Source organism: Protomyctophum parallelum (assembly GCF_964188405.1).
Source record: "Protomyctophum parallelum genome assembly, chromosome: 8".
Classification (NCBI taxonomy): Eukaryota; Metazoa; Chordata; class Actinopteri; order Myctophiformes; family Myctophidae; genus Protomyctophum; species Protomyctophum parallelum.
The window spans coordinates 37780600-37797644 of record NC_139703.1 but is presented as its reverse complement, the minus strand read 5'-3'; the positions used below and the strand labels follow the sequence as shown (position 1 = coordinate 37797644).

At 43.9% G+C, this 17045-nt stretch overlaps 1 protein-coding gene and 1 pseudogene across 2 annotated transcripts in view; both read right to left on the bottom strand.

Annotated features, from left to right (window-relative positions):
- camk1b (calcium/calmodulin-dependent protein kinase Ib) overlaps positions 1 to 17045 on the bottom strand; it is a 90804-nt gene that overhangs the window by 23495 nt on the left and 50264 nt on the right. Inside the window, exons 3-4 of the mRNA XM_083772339.1 lie at positions 9124 to 9255; positions 2471 to 2545 (exon numbers count right to left, since the gene is read on the bottom strand). Coding sequence (XP_083628465.1) covers positions 2471 to 2545; positions 9124 to 9255 — 207 coding nt within the window. The remainder of the gene's footprint in view (positions 1 to 2470; positions 2546 to 9123; positions 9256 to 17045) is intronic.
- Positions 10664 to 16156, bottom strand: LOC310863721 (large ribosomal subunit protein eL13-like; annotated as a pseudogene). Its single transcript has 2 exons — positions 16035 to 16156; positions 10664 to 11331 (listed from the first exon to the last, which is right to left on the bottom strand). The product of its transcript is annotated as a large ribosomal subunit protein eL13-like (transcript).

Genomic DNA, 17045 nt, shown 5'->3' with positions numbered 1-17045 from the left:
AGGGGTGCTATAATGTCATTGTGCTGGGTGTGGTCAGGGTGCTTAAGTGGGCAGCTTAGGCATTGTAACTAGCCTATTTATTTGTTTGTAAAACACTTTGTGTTCTGGATTGGTTTTATATTTGGCAATTTTGGCAGTGCCATTGATTGATAAGTTGCATTTGATGTGTGTAGTTCTTTATAGATCAATGATTGTTCGTTAACATAAAAAAAAATATATATATCGCAATTGCCCCCTCAGTCATTTCAGCCTGGCGCCGGGCCTGGCCCTAACTGGGCCCAGGTAGTCTCAAACAGAGACAGGGACGAAGGAATGTTTGTGCCTGTTTTTTGTGGCACAATAAGGGGCTCGCAAGCGAAGGCCGGATGGGAGAAGGATGTACTCTCCGTGTAGAGGGTGAGCAGCATCAGATCGGATACACAGGGCTTTGTTAAGTACCTGGGCTAACTGGGATGGCCCAAGGCCCCACCAGGCCTTACTAATTAGCACACATTAAGCGAATATTGTCCTAAAATTGCGGGGGGGGAAATCTAACACATAGTATAATTGACCCCCGTTACTGAACAAACACACCATGGCAACGACTGCTATAAGAATATAGAGCTATTTAAGACGTATTTTAACAAAAACAAATTTAACACCTCATGCACCTTTTGAAACGCAGCGAAAAAATCACGACCGAATGGTTACGCCTCATTCTATAAACTAAGTTTAGAACCGCCAGCAGCATTGTGACCTTAATTAGTGACTAGTGATCCGGATTGGATTTAATTAATGCCCCCAGAGGACTTCAGAGGTGTCCAAAACAGAGTCGGAGTTTGAGTTTGTAGCTCAGCAGCCTGCTATAGCTGTAATGAATGGAATCTAAAAATGGCTCCGATATAGATTTTTCCCCCAATTAGATAAAGCGCCCCATAAAATAATCAATGGCTATAGTCCTAATCCTCTCCCTTCTGTTCCTCTGTGTGTGACAAACCCTCTACTATACCACTTAACCACTTAAACCCCATACGGGTGAGTGGAGTCCATTTTGTTGTCGTTGGGTAAGATTTCATCACCAATTCCATGCTGTATCGACGTTGTTAATAGGAGAGATAACAGGCAAACGTTGATCAAAATAACAATTATTCTACATTCTCTAATTGTGTATAGACTTCTTGTAAATTAAGTAATGCAGATGTTTATTAACAATAATGTAACTCTTGAGAGTGTAAAAACTTTCTTGTTTCGGAAGGCCTTATTTTCGTGTTGAACTGATCAATTTACAGCAGCCCATTTAGGAACCAGAACTCTGTGGAAAGTTTATTGACATTTTGAAAGACAGATAAAAAAGGAAAAAAATAAATAATTCTAGAGCGATCAAAATAAGAGATTTAGCGATAAACCCACCGCGTGCGATCGGAGCTGTGTGCGTGCGCTCAGCATGTTGTTTTCTCCTGTACCACTCCAATCCTCCTGTAAGTGGTTAAACCCTTTGCAGGACAGAGTTCCTCAGGGCTGCTCACGGCGTTTCGCATCGTGAGCTTATAGATCTGCTACCCTCGAATACCGGATAACTCGCCAGTTTACAAGTCGCCACGGCGAACATTCTTCATCAATGTCTTCCTCGTTATGCTAACATGCTGTCTTCATCAGTGTAGTTATGTCAAACTCACATATGTTATAGTTCAGTTCCAAAGTGATCAAATTATTTTGTGCAATTAAATGGTCAGCTAGATGATGATAAAAAGAGTATGTGAATACCGATGATAAGTAGGCCTACCATTTCAGGAATTGTTTACTAACAACTATCCTCTCTCTCTCTGTCTCTCTGTCTCTCTCTCTCTCTCTCTCTCTCTCTCTCTCTCTCTCTCTCTCTCAATTCAATGCAATTTAAATGAAGGTGAAGTAAAACTAAAATGCACTAAATCGTGCAGGCGAGTTGGTAAACTGCCGAGTTCTCCGGATACCCCCCCCCCCCCTCTCTAGGTTCCATATACAGTGATAAATGGTTGATATAGATACTTTTCCCCTCCCAATTAGATAATGTGCTCATAAAATAATAATCAATCTCACTGGTCCTAAATCCTGCCGTTTTACTGTCTCCTACATGTCATACAGTTCATTTACAGTATATGCCATATTGCACCACCGCATGTCACTTGATCTTTAAGCTAATGAGGCAATAGGTCTCTCTCTCTCAGTGTGTGTGTGTGTGTGTGTGTGTGTGTGTGTGTGTGTGTGTGTGTGTGTGTGTGTGTGTGTGTGTGTGTGTGTGTGTGTGTGTGTGTGTGTGTGTGTGTGTGTGTGTGTGCGTGCGTGCGTGCGTGCGTGCGTGCGTGCATACAGTACTGCACAGTACAAAATGATATACAGTGCAGTACCCCCACACATAAAAACTCATACAGTACACACACAGTACAGTACTACTCACACATATAAACACATACAGTACACACATATAAACACATACAGTAAGTACAGTACTCACAGCTGCATGATAAGGTAGAGATGAGATTTACTTTCAAAGATGTCCTCCAGGGAGACGATGTTGGCATGTTTGATCCTGAGACAGAGAGAGAGAGAGAGAGGGTAAGTGATATTCTTTGACATAGCTATAGTGTTAGTCCATTGTACCAAGACATCAGAGACACATACTTCCCACAGATTACAACCACACACGGAGATTTTGAAAACATGACCAATGACAAAAAACTCCCATATCTGCTGGGCGAAGTACAACAATGTGCAAACACAGCAGCAAGATTTGTGAGTTGCTGTGATAGGAGAAGGATATCAAATGGAACACAACCACCCTAAAGACTAATCATTGTGTATATTCCTGCACTATACCTGCATCGAGTGATCTTGGTACATATAAATTGATCTATTGTAGGTTCTGACCTTCAAATGTACATCATTCTTGTTTTGATTGTATTACTGTATTGTTGTATTGTTCTTTCTGCTTTGGCAATGTAAACGTATGTTTTCTCATGCCATAAAGCCCTTTGAATTGAATTGAATTGAATAGTGTCAGTAACAGATTAAGGACGTATGATGTACACTAGTATGAGTTCTCTCTCCTGATTGGAAGAAATTGGTAGGCCTATCCCAAAGAGAAAATGCATTTTCTGTTCATTAAAGTGCCAGAGAGGGTTACGGGGAGAGCCCTGTTACCGAACAAACATTGTTTCCCAAAGACTGGGAAACAATAGAGACTGATCTACAAGCTCATTGAAAAACTGAAGAATCGTGAAAATGTGGCACAAATCTTTGAATATAATATTCTTTCAGAAGACTGTTCATTTATTTCGACGTCAGGCCTAAATGGGTTAATGCAATCTCTGTTTGGATGTATAGGCTGTCCAGGCCAGAAAGTAGTTTTTTGCCACTCAGTGGGCGTTCCTGCATAACTTCCTGGTTTGGTGATGATGTCACGCGCATACCCTCTATACTGCCCTATTGTGACTATTAGTCCACTAAGAATTGTCTTTAGTTGTATGTATGTATGTATGTATGTAATATATGCATATCTTTTATTTTCTTAAATTTTCTCTGGAGTTGTTAACCCATCTACACTTTCAAGCACCAAACTGAATGTGTCCATATTTGTATATTATTTTTGTATTTTATTCTTTTGGTTCAATGTAGGTAATGAGTATATGTGTATAACTGTGTCCTTTGATCCACAACGTGTCTGAGCTGAGCTGTCTGTTTTTGTTTGTTTGTTTTTTCATGTCTTGTCTTTGTCTTTGTCATTGTCATAAAATGTAAAAATCAATAAAAATATTATTGAAAAACATAACATACATCAAGACCGTCCAGAGTATCAGTGTCTAAAACACAAAGTTCCTCCTGGTAGTTATCACAATAACAATAGGGACAACAAAGCAGGAAATGCCTTGCCCAGCAGGAAATGGACTCTGTGAAAATACTCCCACACCACAGACATGATAAAGACTTAAAGAGCAAGTAGCTCAAAGCCTCACGCCTTTTGTGGTCAGATTAAAACACATTAGAGACAACAAACACAATGTTTTTGCAATCGCTATGTTACAAGTAAATGTCTCAATTTTGAAATGTACAAAAGTACAAACGTTTTGGAGTGAAAATATACTCACAGTACCAAAATAAAAATATGTTTAAAAAATGGAACGATATTAGCAGATCTACAAGCTCACAATTGTGAGATAGCTTGAAGTATAAAATAGGGCTTAGGTGGTTACTGTGCTGTATGTTTTGCAATGTAACTGAGGGTTTCAAATTATTGTATTGGAGTAAAATGTAGTTTCATTATTTAAAAAATGAAATACTCAAGTAAAGTAAAAGTACCTCAGAATTGGAAAAGTACAGTAGTTGGTAAGTAAATGTACTTCACCCACGGTTCTCATGTCAACAGGATATATAGTATATAATATGCAATAGCATATGGGCAAGTACAACAGTATATAGTATATCATATATTCCCCCATGGTCCCCCCCCCCTACTGATGATGAATTTGCACATGAACTTCGGACTCTGTTCCATCTATTTAAATTAGTGATTATTTGATCTACTTATCATTTCATTGGTGTATTTTACTACTATTTTAACGGTGCATTAGAATACTTAATGGGTTGAGATGACTTGACTGGACTGGACTATGGACTGGACTACTGGACTGGACTACTGGACTGGACTACTGGACTATGGACTAGAGTTAGTCTGTCATAGTCTAGTCACTAGACTATGACAGATTACAAACAGTTTTATGCCATGAAGTTTTAGCCCCATCAATGTTTTATCTTTGTCCTGTGTGTTCTCTCTGTTTATACTGTTATAATGTTGTGGTTGCACTAAACATAATTTCGTTGTATGTCTCATACACTAATACAGTGACAATAAAGATCTTATCTTATCATGTGTGTAAATATCTCAATGTTGACTCTTTGTAGTAGAGGCATAGTGGCGTGCAGCCAGTGGTGGATAACGTACTTTTTATTTTGTAGAAAATACAAAAGTATTGGCATCAACATGTACTTAACCCATTCTGAACGGGAACCCATTTTGGTGTTAGCATCATGTTATGCTTTACCTATTGAAAAATAGCAGATCTACAAGCTCATATCGCGCCACCGAGTGGCGCGATACGAGCTTGTAGGTCTGCTATTTTTTGAAAAATCGAAGAACGACTGACATTTTTAGAATCTGATCTCAGGTCAGAATGGGTTCGTCAGACCAGTGTGTGTCCAGTGGAAACCTCGTATGAATCTGATCTCAGGTCAGAATGGAAAGTACCAAAAGTAGAAAGTATAGGCTACTCATTATGCAGAATGTCCCATATATATTTCACAAGTTTTCAAATATGTAAAATGTATTACAAATCTTTTGAAAATAGTGAATCTACAAGCATGGTTGTGAGCTTGTAGAATGGCTATTTTCTAATGGCTGTAAAAGGGCTAATGTGGGTAATAATTTAAAATAATTGCAGTGGAATAAAAAGTAGAACATTTGCCTCTGAGATGTATCATGTAGTGGAGGGGAAGTAAAAGTATTTAAAATTGTAATACCCACTTGGAGTAAATGTACTTATTTACTTCACACCCCACTGCATGCAGATCCCGGTTGGCTGAAGGCCATATTCCGTCTGATGCCCTGTGTAAGTTGATAAGCACATGGTCCTCTGATAAGACATGCAGGGCACATGACAGCCACATGAGTCACCTGAGTCCCCGCGCCAACATTGCTGGCATGTTTTGACACTGTATGACACTGTATATGTGGCCCTCAGACTGAGGGGAGGGGTCCCCAGGCATGTTTTACATGTGTGCCAGTCAGCCTGGCAATCTATGTGGCCCTCAGACTGAGGGGAGGGGTCCCCAGGCATGTTTTACATGTGTGCCAGTCAGGCTGACACTCTACCTGTATGTGGCCCTCAGACTCAGGGGGTGGTCTCCCCAGGCATGTTTTACATGTGTGCCAGTCAGCCTGGCAATCTATGTGGCCCTCAGACTGAGGGGAGGGGTCCCCAGGCATGTTTTACATGTGTGCCAGTCAGGCTGACACTCTATGTGGCCCTCAGACTCAGGGGGCGGTCCCCAGGCATGTTTTACATGCGTGCCAGTCAGCCTGACACTGAATATGTGGCCCTCAGACTCAGGGGGTGGTCTCCCCAGGCATGTTTTACATGTGTGCCAGTCAGGCTGACACTCTATGTGGCCCTCAGACTCAGGGGGTGGTCCCCAGGCATGTTTTACATGCGTGCCAGTCAGCCTTACACTCTATGTGGCCCTCAGACTCAGGGAGTGCAGGGAGTTCCCAGGTAAATGATCATTGATATGGTATCAGGTATCAATGATACCTGAGAATCCTGGTCCTTAACAAGATAGCCGTCTATAGCCGTCTACTACTACTATACTAAATGGAAACTAAATTAAAACTAAGCTATGATGACTAAAACTAAGACTAAATATATTGACAATTTCGTGAACGAACAAAAACTAGACTAAAATGTTATAGGAAGGGACTAGTGGACAAGAGATCCTGTCCCGTGTAAGTCATTTTACACTTGGTTGCATGCTGAAAATAGCAGATCTACAAGCTCGTAGCGCGACACGTTGTGAGCTTGTAGATCGGCTATTTTCAGCAAGTGTAAAATCAGTCATTACGACGGCATCAAGGCCCACCAAAATGCATTTTAGTTGACTGAATCAACTGTAGATTTAGTCGACTAAAACTAGACTATAACACTAAGACAATCCAGGTGGCTAAAATGTGTCTAAAACTAAATGAAAACGATTCAAGAAATAAAACATTGGTGTCAAAATCAACACTGCTACAGCAGGGTAACGATGACATGCAGGCGAGCATGTTACCTCCACTTTTACCCACACTACTGGGGATAGCATGTTTATGTACACTTTGACTATATTTATACCTGCTATAACCAACACTATTAATATACCGTGTTAGTGCACTTCATTTTTTAAGTGCCAAACAAGAGCACTGTAGTACAGTCAGCTACATCTGCTTTGGTTCTGATGCGTTTGGTGTGTTTGCGTGACAACGTTGTATGACGTAGAAGTGGTTATTCATGTTATGCTTTAGCTATTGAAAAATAGCAGATCTACAAGCTTGTAGGTCTATTTTTTTGAAAAATCGAAGAACGACTGACATAGAAACATAGCTTTTTCAGAAAACTGTCAGGATGTAGAAGACATTTTTTAGAATCTGATCTCAGGTCAGATTGGAAAACTGTCAGGATGTAGAAGAATCATTTTAGAATCTGATCTCAGGTCAGAAGTGGTTAAACAGACGAGTGGGAGTGGTTTATCAAATCTTTTCATGTCAAGGAACCACATCACATTGACACATATTAGCCCAGAGACCCCCACTTGAAAAGATAATTGTGACCAGATTTGACTTAGAGGAGAAAAACAGAATTTATTTATATTTGATCCCCATTCTGACCTGAGATCAGATTCTAAATATGTCTTCTACATCCTGACAGTTTTCTGAAAAAGCTATGTTTCTATGTCAGTCGTTCTTCGATCTTTCAAAAATAGTAGACCTACAAGCTCGTCTATGAGCTTGTAGATCTGCTATTTTTCAATAGCTAAAGCATAACATAATGCTAACACCAAAAGGGGTTCCCGCCCAAAATGGCACAGCACAGGCATGTCTGAAATAAATATCAGAGCTGAAATGTAAATATGAAATAAATGTAATAAGTGTAATGTTAGAGTCCACAGAAGTGAACCTTTCAAGCCTGTCTTCTCAACTCTCTGTTTCATTTCATTTCAAGACATTACTCTATAAGCCATATCTCCAAAACCGGTCGGTCAAACTGAACAACCAATATGTCAATTTGAAGCTATGATTCCCTGCTTTCATATGACATGAAAAAACGAAAATATCCAATAGCAGTCCCTCAGTCAAATTTGGCTCCCTGGCCATGCTTGGCTGCATCCTCCTGGCTGGAACCCCCCGTATAGCAAAAGTAGTTAATACGACATCACAATCATTTTAACCAACTTTCTCCATTCATAGGTTAGTAAAACATACTGATGCACACTACACACTAGAACACATCATCAGTGTTGTTATCTGGAATCATTGGATGTTTGGGGTCTCGCAACAGACACCCTCCTCCACTAGAACCTTATAGTTCAGTTCATCCCATTTTAGACAAACTCTGAGCGTCTCCTGCGTGCCCCCGTACTCATTCCACCTTCCACACCTTCGGAGGGACGGCTGTACAACGCCGTCTCCCGTAACCCAGGCAACAAGAGCACTATAAATAGCTTATAGGGCCCCCGATGTAGTTTATTCATCTCCGCCATAGCCCTGCAATTCACTCCACTTGTTAAGAGAGGTACTGTATACCATGTTGGAGTGTCGATGCTTTGCCTTTTGTGTAATTGCCGCACATCATCTACGTCTACGGTACAATCACGAGTATCTGTCCCCACCAGAGAAGCACTGACTGGGGAGGCTGAAGTGGAGAGAGTCCTGAGTAGGGGGAACATTGGTCCTGACTGGTGGATTGAGGAGACGGCATTAAAGATCACTTCACTACGCCGCCAACTTCGGTCTGGCGGTGGCTTTCGTTTCAAGCAAGACTTAAATTAAGAAATTTAAGATGTGAAAATGGTAATTCTCCAGACTGTAAAAACTGAAGTGTTAATGTATTGACAGATTCTGTTAGGCGTACATACATTACATACACGGTGACGGCAGAGCGCAGGCACCGTGACAGCTTACCTTTTCACATACGCGTAATGCTTGTTTTGTTATTTTTTCATTTGTTTGTGCTTTACACAAATGAGGTTTGATATTTACCTGGTTTATCCTAGTGTCTTTGAAGCACTAAATGGTTTTCCTTTTCCACTCTACTCAACCCATTCTGACCTGAGATCAGATTCTAAAAATGTCTTCTACACATCCTGACAGTTTTCTGAAAAAGCTATGTTTCTATGTCAGTGGTTCTTTGATTTTTCAAAAATAGCAACAAAAAAAAAAAGCTCGTAGTGCGCCACTCGGTGGCGCGCAATGAGCTTATAGATCTGCTATTTTTCAATAGCTAAAGCATGACATGATGCTAACACCAAAAGGGGTTCCCGCTAACGGGTCAACAACACATGCTGGCGTTCGTTCACACTCACTTGTGCAGGACGGCGATCTCGTTCTCGATGCTGGTCTCCTTGCCCTCCAGGGCCTTCTTGGGGATGCACTTGATGGCCACCAACTTCTGGGTCCTCTTCTCCTCGGCCAGGACCACCTCGCTGAACGCCCCGCTGCATGGAGAGACACACACACAGGCACAGGGAAACGGTCACGACGCAGTCGGTTTAGCACGCTGGTACTGGGCGCGCACGCACGCACGCACACACACACACACACAGACAAAGACACAGACACGCATATTTTCACAATATTCAACAAAGGGAATTGCATACAACAAGGACATAAGTAGTTCAGGTGCAGCAAAGTTACATCCACAGCATCAAGGCATAATTAATGATGTCCTCAGTCAGGATACAACAAGCATGTCATGTCACCCAGCATTTACACACACACACACACACACACACACACACACACACACACACACACACACACACACACACACACACACACGCACACACACACACACACACACAGAAATGCAGCCAACGGAAGTTACACTGACTTTTGGCACATGGTTCCACACATGATGAAAACAATCCCTGTAGTTGTGTGTATAGCAGAGCTAGTGTCTCACACAGCCTCAGCCTCAAAAAGTATAATATCTGGGGATGGGGGGGGGGGGGGGGGGGGGGGGGGGCCTGGAACAACTTATTTTAAAATGGGGGGCGGAGGTCAATTAATTGATGGGGTGCTTGACATGAAATATTGAGCACCACTGACATAGAAACATGATGTATTTCAGAAAGCAGCAGGAGGGATGACGACAGTTTTTACATGTTGATCATTCTTTGCGCTCCGCGGCCTTGATAAGCTCATACTGTAAGTAAGGTAAGTCCTCCAGAGGGGAAAACAGAACTCTGGTCCAAAGGGACTTTCCACTGCATGCGATGACGTTAACGCTACGCTATGTAGAACTTTTTTACTATTCTAACCCTGGATCTGAACCCCACGGGTCTCCTGGGACCAAAGTTCTGTATTGTTTATTTACCACTGAGCTAATTAGAGGTTTTAATGACGTTCATTTTTCATAGATTTGTATATGTTTTGTTTTTCTTTTAGGTGTTCAATTTTGAATCGTCAATGGATTTTCTGTGGTCTGGGGTTTTCCCTGTGTGTTCTGAAGCCTTTTGGGCTGCAATGAACACATATCAATTTGCAGCACATGCCACTGTTGAAGGATTTCCCCTATAGATAGATAGATAGATAGATAGATAGATAGATAGATAGATAGATAGATAGATAGATAGATAGATAGATAGATAGATAGATAGATAGATAGATAGATAGATAGATGTGTCAAACCAGAAGCAGGAAGGTGTCAAAGGTCGTGCACAACCTAAAACTCAGGGTCTAAATGTGACAATGGAAGAGCACAGAGAGACCAAATAACCCCCCCCCCACCCTCAGTTAAAGCAGTGCTGTAACTGTAACTGTGTACAGTATGTAGGCCATGCATGGTGTCGTTCTGGGGGCCTATAGTGGTCCCTTATTTATTTATTATTAATTTTTTTAAACATTTTGTACACTTTATTTTGGAACGTTTTAAGGTTTTTATTTCTTCTTCTCCACATCCTGCTCGGCAGCCTCCTTTGCTCTCTTGGCGCGGATGCCAAAGAGCCGAGCATTGGCGCGGGCCATACGCAGGCTGGCGAAGGCCTTGAACTTCTTCTCATCCTCAGAGATGACGCGGGCCTTCTCCCTCTTGGGTACATTTTTGATGGGCATAACTATTGGTCCCTTGAGCTGAGTGGCCATCTTTTGGTCTTCCTCAGTGCTGTCACCCTTCTTGGGAGCCGCAGCCTTCCTGGGGAACAGGATGAGTTTGGACCGCTACTCTTTCAGGCGTTGCACGTTGGCCTGCAGAGACTCTGTGGATCTGTTACGACGACGGGGGTCCACTGAGATACCAATGGAGCGGGCTGTCTTTTTGTTGATGGCAGCTGCCTTGAGCTCCTCCAGAGTGAAGCCACGACCTCCACGGACCTTGGTGTGGTACCTGATGGTGGGACACCTAACCTGTGGCCTCAGGGGTCCGGCTACCGGACGTGGAGCTATGCGGCGGGCTTTAGCCCCACGGGCCTTTCGCCTGCGGAGTTTCCTTGCGGGCTGGTTGAACCAGGTTCACACCCTCTTCTGCCAGTCTTTGTGGAAGTGGGTTCAGAATCATTCCATTCCGTGGCTGCCTACTTCCCGTTTGAGGTGGAAAATGGCCGATAGAAAAAGGATATAGTGGTCCCTTTAAAGCAGTGCTGTAACTGTAACTGTGTACAGTATGTACAGTAGGCCATGCATGGTGTCGTTCTCAGTTAGTTGTAGAGAGGATACAGACCAGACAGAACAAGGTCTTTCCTTGTTCTGGTGTTCTAATTGGGAAGATAATAATCGGTATGGCCGGGGAGCCATGCAGGCCAAAAAGCTCAACGGTTAAGGATTAACCTGTGATACCGTACTTTTTATTTGTGTTTTCTCTATTCACTCGGTCATTAAGGTCCACAGAATGAGAGGTCTGCTCTGTCGAAAACATTGCAAAAAAAAGTTATGGCCATTTTTGTATACCACACCATAGACAACCAATATAAGGCGCAACATTTCATAAATTTCATCATGCTTTAAGTAGCATGTGACAATTGTGATATGTCAAACTAGGGGGTTTTCATGATTCTGAATCCATTCCAAGCATTTGTTTTGCACAAAAAACATTCCTTGGCCTAAAAACGGCCATAGCCGTCATCACATTTGGGCACATTTTGGCAAGTGCAGGCTATGGTGATGTTTCCGGCAGAGCAGGCCGGAGCAGGCCTTTATCCAAGGTGCTTTACACAGATTGTGCATCAATTCACCCATTCACACACATGCACTGTCTGTGAGACTTGTACATCTGCTATTTTTGAATAGCCAACGCTAAAATGTAAAATGACTCAGTACATCTTCCCTCAGTAAAGCTGACATGGGCATGTTCCTGTACATGTACAGTGTTTTCCTGCTCGTGTACATTAGGGCGAATCACGAAAGATTGCAAACATCCTGCTAGAGGGTGAACGGCATGAGATACCGTAGCAGTTTGTCATTTGTTTGCAGCGTGCCTGTGTGTGTGTGTGTGTGTGTGTGCGTGCGTGCGTGCATGCATGCGTGTCCTTAGTGACTGCTTAATCTCGTCTGTCATTGATAGCAGCTGTGTGGCCTGAGTGAAACCACATACCGTACGGTACTACCTCAGTCCCAGGACAGGATTCACAAGGACTGAATATATAATCCCAATATAATAACACTGGAAGAGACTGTTGGGATAAAGTAGACCTTTAAGCAGTTACCATTACTCATAAGAGTGTGCACGCACCCTAGCCAGCAAGGGCAGAATCCATTTGTACCGGCCTACCCGTTTTTTTTTTTTGTACCGGCCGATGGGCCGGCCGGTGCGATAGGTCGGCCGGTCCGTGGGTGGGTCGGCCGGTCCGTGGGTGAATCGTGTCGCCCCCCTGGGGGCGTCTTTGGGGGTCTCAAGGTTCGGGGACCCCCAGGGACCCCCAAATGGTAACTCTGTCATTCCTCTGCGTTTTGGACAGGGGTGGGCTCATTTGAATCGTGTCGCCCCCCTGGGGGCGTCTTTGGGGGTCTCAAGGTTCGGGGACCCCCAGGGACCCCCAAATGGTAACTCTGTCATTCCTCTACCGTTTTGGACGGGGGTGGGCTCATTTTAATTGTGTGAATCGGGAAATAGCTTGGTTAAATGTCCATATCAAGTGATATCTGAAAAGTGTGTGTGAGAGAGAGCTATAGTAAGAAGAATATGCAGATCAATATAAATGGTTCTGTCTCCGTCCCATCAATAAAGATCTATCATGAAAATGGCAAGAGTTACCATGTGGGGGTCCCCGAACCTCCTAAACCCCGATAATGCACCCAGAGAGGCAACACGATTCCAACCAACCCCTGTCCAAAACGGTTGAGAATTGATAGTTACCATTTGGGGGTTCCTGGGGGTCCCTGGGGGTCTCCGAACCTTGAGACCCCAAAGACGCCCCCAGGGGGTGACACGATTCAAATGAGCCCACCCCGTCCAAAACGGTAGAGGAATGACAGAGTTACCATTTGGGGGTCCCTGGAGGTCCTTGAGGGTCCCCGAATCTTGAGACCCCCAAAGACGCCCCCAGGGGGGCGACACGATTCAAATGAGCCCACCCCCGTCCAAAACGGTAGAGGAATGACAGAGTTACCATTTGGGGGTCCCTGGAGGTCCTTGAGGGTCCCCAAATATTGAGACCCCCAAAGACGCCCCCAGGGGGTGACACGATTCAAATGAGCCCACCCCCGTCCAAAACGGTAGAGGAATGACAGAGTTACCATTTGGGGGTCCCTGGAGGTCCTTGAGGGTCCCCGAATCTTGAGACCCCCAAAGACGCCCCCAGGGGGGCGACACGATTCAAATGAGCCCACCCCCGTCCAAAACGGTAGAGGAATGACAGAGTTACCATTTGGGGGTCCCTGGAGGTCCTTGAGGGTCCCCGAATCTTGAGACCCCCAAAGACGCCCCCAGGGGGGCGACACGATTCAAATGAGCCCACCCCCTTCCAAAACGGTAGAGAAATGACAGAGTTACCATTTCGGCCGGCCGACCCACGCACGGACCGGCCGACCTATCCACGGACCGGCCGACCTATCCACGGACCGGCCGACCTATCCACGGACCGGCCGATGGGCGGGCCGGTACAAATGGATTCTGCCCTCCCTCCACCCTAGCTGTGCTCAAGCAAGGTCACAGAGGGACAGAAAGAGTGTCTGAAAAAGTAGAGACACGTCAGAATTCTCCATGACAGACGACTCTTCTGTCCTGCTTTTCGACCAACGGACTGATATGATCGAATCTGATTCGTGATGTACAGTAACAGGTCCTCGACTACTGTAACTCCCTCCTTACTGGCCTACCAGCATGTGCACTTAAGCCTCTCCAGCTGATCCAAAATGCAGCAGCTCGCTTGGTCTTCAACCAGCCAAAATTCTCACATGTCTCCCCCCTGCTCCGCTCCCTCCACTGGCTCCCGGTCGCTGCCCGCACAGAATACAAAACTCTGATGCTGGCATTCAAAGCAACCAAAGGTATGGCTCCCCCATATCTTACAAGTATGATTGAACCCTACAAACCCTCCCGCGCACTCAGATCAGCCAACGCAGGGAAGCTGGAAGTACCCTCACTAAAAACGCCGGGACAACGCTCCACACGTCCCAAACTCTTCTCCCTTCTGGCTCCAAAACTGTGGAATGCACTTCCCATTGCAGTCAGAACTGCAGCATCACTCCCAATCTTCCGCCGTAGCCTGAAAACCCACCTTTTCAGACTCCATCATGGCCCTTAGCACTTACCCTAAACCCTTAGATAGCATTTCTGTTGGATTATATAGCATTTGATACAGACTTATAGCATGTTATGTAGACAGCACTGTAATTGTATTGTATGTAGTCATAGCACGCCATAGTACACATATATAGCATAGTAGTAAAGATGTATAGTTTATATGTATAGTGTATGTATAGTTTCACTATATAAATATTCCACTGTTACTTTCTTAGCTTACGCATGTTTCATGATAAATGCTTTTTATGTGATGTATTCCCATGCTTTGTTCTTGCTTAAATGTAAGTCGCTCTGGATTAAGAGCGTCTGCTAAATGCCTAAATTGTAATTGTAAATTGTATTTGCTTTCATCTATGTTTCTTTGCCGTTCATATGCATATCACATGACCATTCAAATTGGGATAAGTATCCCGGGCAATCATTAAAATATGCCATATCTTGTGATTCCATGACTTATGTGTACAGCCTGTTTATTGGACTATCAGATAACTCTCTCACGGTATTAACGCAACACATTCCACAGCCTAAGAAATAATAATAATAATAAAACTTTATTTGTATAGCACCTTTCATGACATGAAATGCAGCTCAAAGTGCTTTACAGAGCAATGGAGCCTGATCGAGGTGAAAGGAACTGGTTGGAATAACGTGTTCCTTCCACGCGCTATACGTCCGGCCGGGGAAACTCCCACCCCTGTCAGGTGAAAAGAAGCGGCTTGGACTCCTCATGCATAGAAGGAAGCATGACGTCAGGTCCCTGGCAGGCAAAATACTTTTCAGATGAGGAAAGATAAATCGACCAAATGCATTTTTTGGGGGGGGTCCTTTGTACACAAAAACGTTTGAGAACAAGTGGTCTAAAATCACCGCGATCTACGGCCTGTTGCTGTGCTTTATTCCACCCTCATCTCAAACCGTTATATATTTTCTCGCCAAACTCTTCCTTCCAGTGTGCTGCCTGTGGCTGTTATGTTACTGCATGGAAAGAGAAAGTAGGTGTTTTTAACAATAGTTTTCGTGTTGCAATCCAGCCTGGACAGTATATAGTTATTATACTGTACAATCCAGCCTGGACAGTCTTGACTGTTATTATTCTGTAACAAAAGGCCCTTTTGTTGAGGAACAAGGAGCCCTATTTGTGGACAGGCTTCCGTCTGCCGCCAACGCCTGACCTTAGCCCATTCTGGGCGGGAACGTGTTAGCGTTATGTCCTGCTTTAGCCATTTGAAAAATAGAAGATCTACAAGCTCATAGCGCGCCACCGAGTGGCGCGCTACGAGCTTGTAGGTCTGCTATTTTTGAAAAAATCGACTAGGTCAGAACGACTGACCTAGAAACCTTTTTCAGAAAACTGTCAGGATGTAGAAGACATTTTTTTAAGAATCTGATCTCAGGTCAGAATGGGTTAGAGACCGACACAGTGATTGATTGTGTCTGCAGAGTCTTCATCACAGCAGATGCTTCTAGGAGTGTGAAGTTCAGACAGGGAACAGAAGAGAAGAGGGTTACGCACTTGAACCCGTAGCGCAGCCATACCCGGCGCCGGCAGGCCAGTTCTTAGTCACACCGCGGTGGTAAGCGACTCCCCGCTCACCCAAACACATCCCTCTGGGGCGGCTGTGGCTAAGGAGGTTAGAGCAGGTCGTCCAATGATCCATGGGTCGGCGGTTAGAATCCGCTTCACCTCCCAATGTATGAATGAATGAACCGTTGTAAAGCGCTTTGAGCACTTGGAAAAGCGCTGTAAAAATGCAATTCATTATTATTTACTAGGTGGTCACCTAATCACCTATATAAAACTGTAGTACGGTAAATGGTAAATGGTGCATTTATATAGCGCCTTTATCCAAGGCGCTTTACAGAGATGGTGCATTACATTCACCCATTCACACACACATTCATACACCGATTGCGGCAGAAGCCATGCAAGCTTGTAGATCTGCTATTTTTTTTAAATCGTGAAAACGTATCGCAAATCTTTGAATATATAATCCTTTCACAGTGCGATCTTAACTCATATCTTTGCTTCTGGGGGGGTCCCTGGAACAACATATTTTCAGATGCGGGTCGATCCACGGGAAAATACAGATAATTCTGGGGGTCCTTGACATGAAAAGGGTTGAGCACCAGCACCACTGACAAAGAAACATTTAGAAGATTTTAGAAGCCTTTTGATTTAATCGGCCTCAGCTCAAAATGGGTTATCGGGAGTTTTTTGGGGGCAGAAATCCAGCTGTGAAGGAGGCTGGAAAAGTGGTTCAAAGTCAATCTGGAGCATGGTGTGGACGAACGTGACGTCCTACACACGCACACACGCACGCACGCACGCACGCACGCGCACACACACACACACACACACACACACACACACACACACACACACTTTAACCGACTTATTTAGACCACCTGAGGTTGATTCTAAATCCTGACTGTTTTCTTATATATGGTGCTCAAACTATTTCATGTCAAGGACCGACTTCTTTTTCATGTCAAGGACTACCAGAATTATCTGAAAATATGTTGTTCCAGGGACCCCCCAGAAGCAAA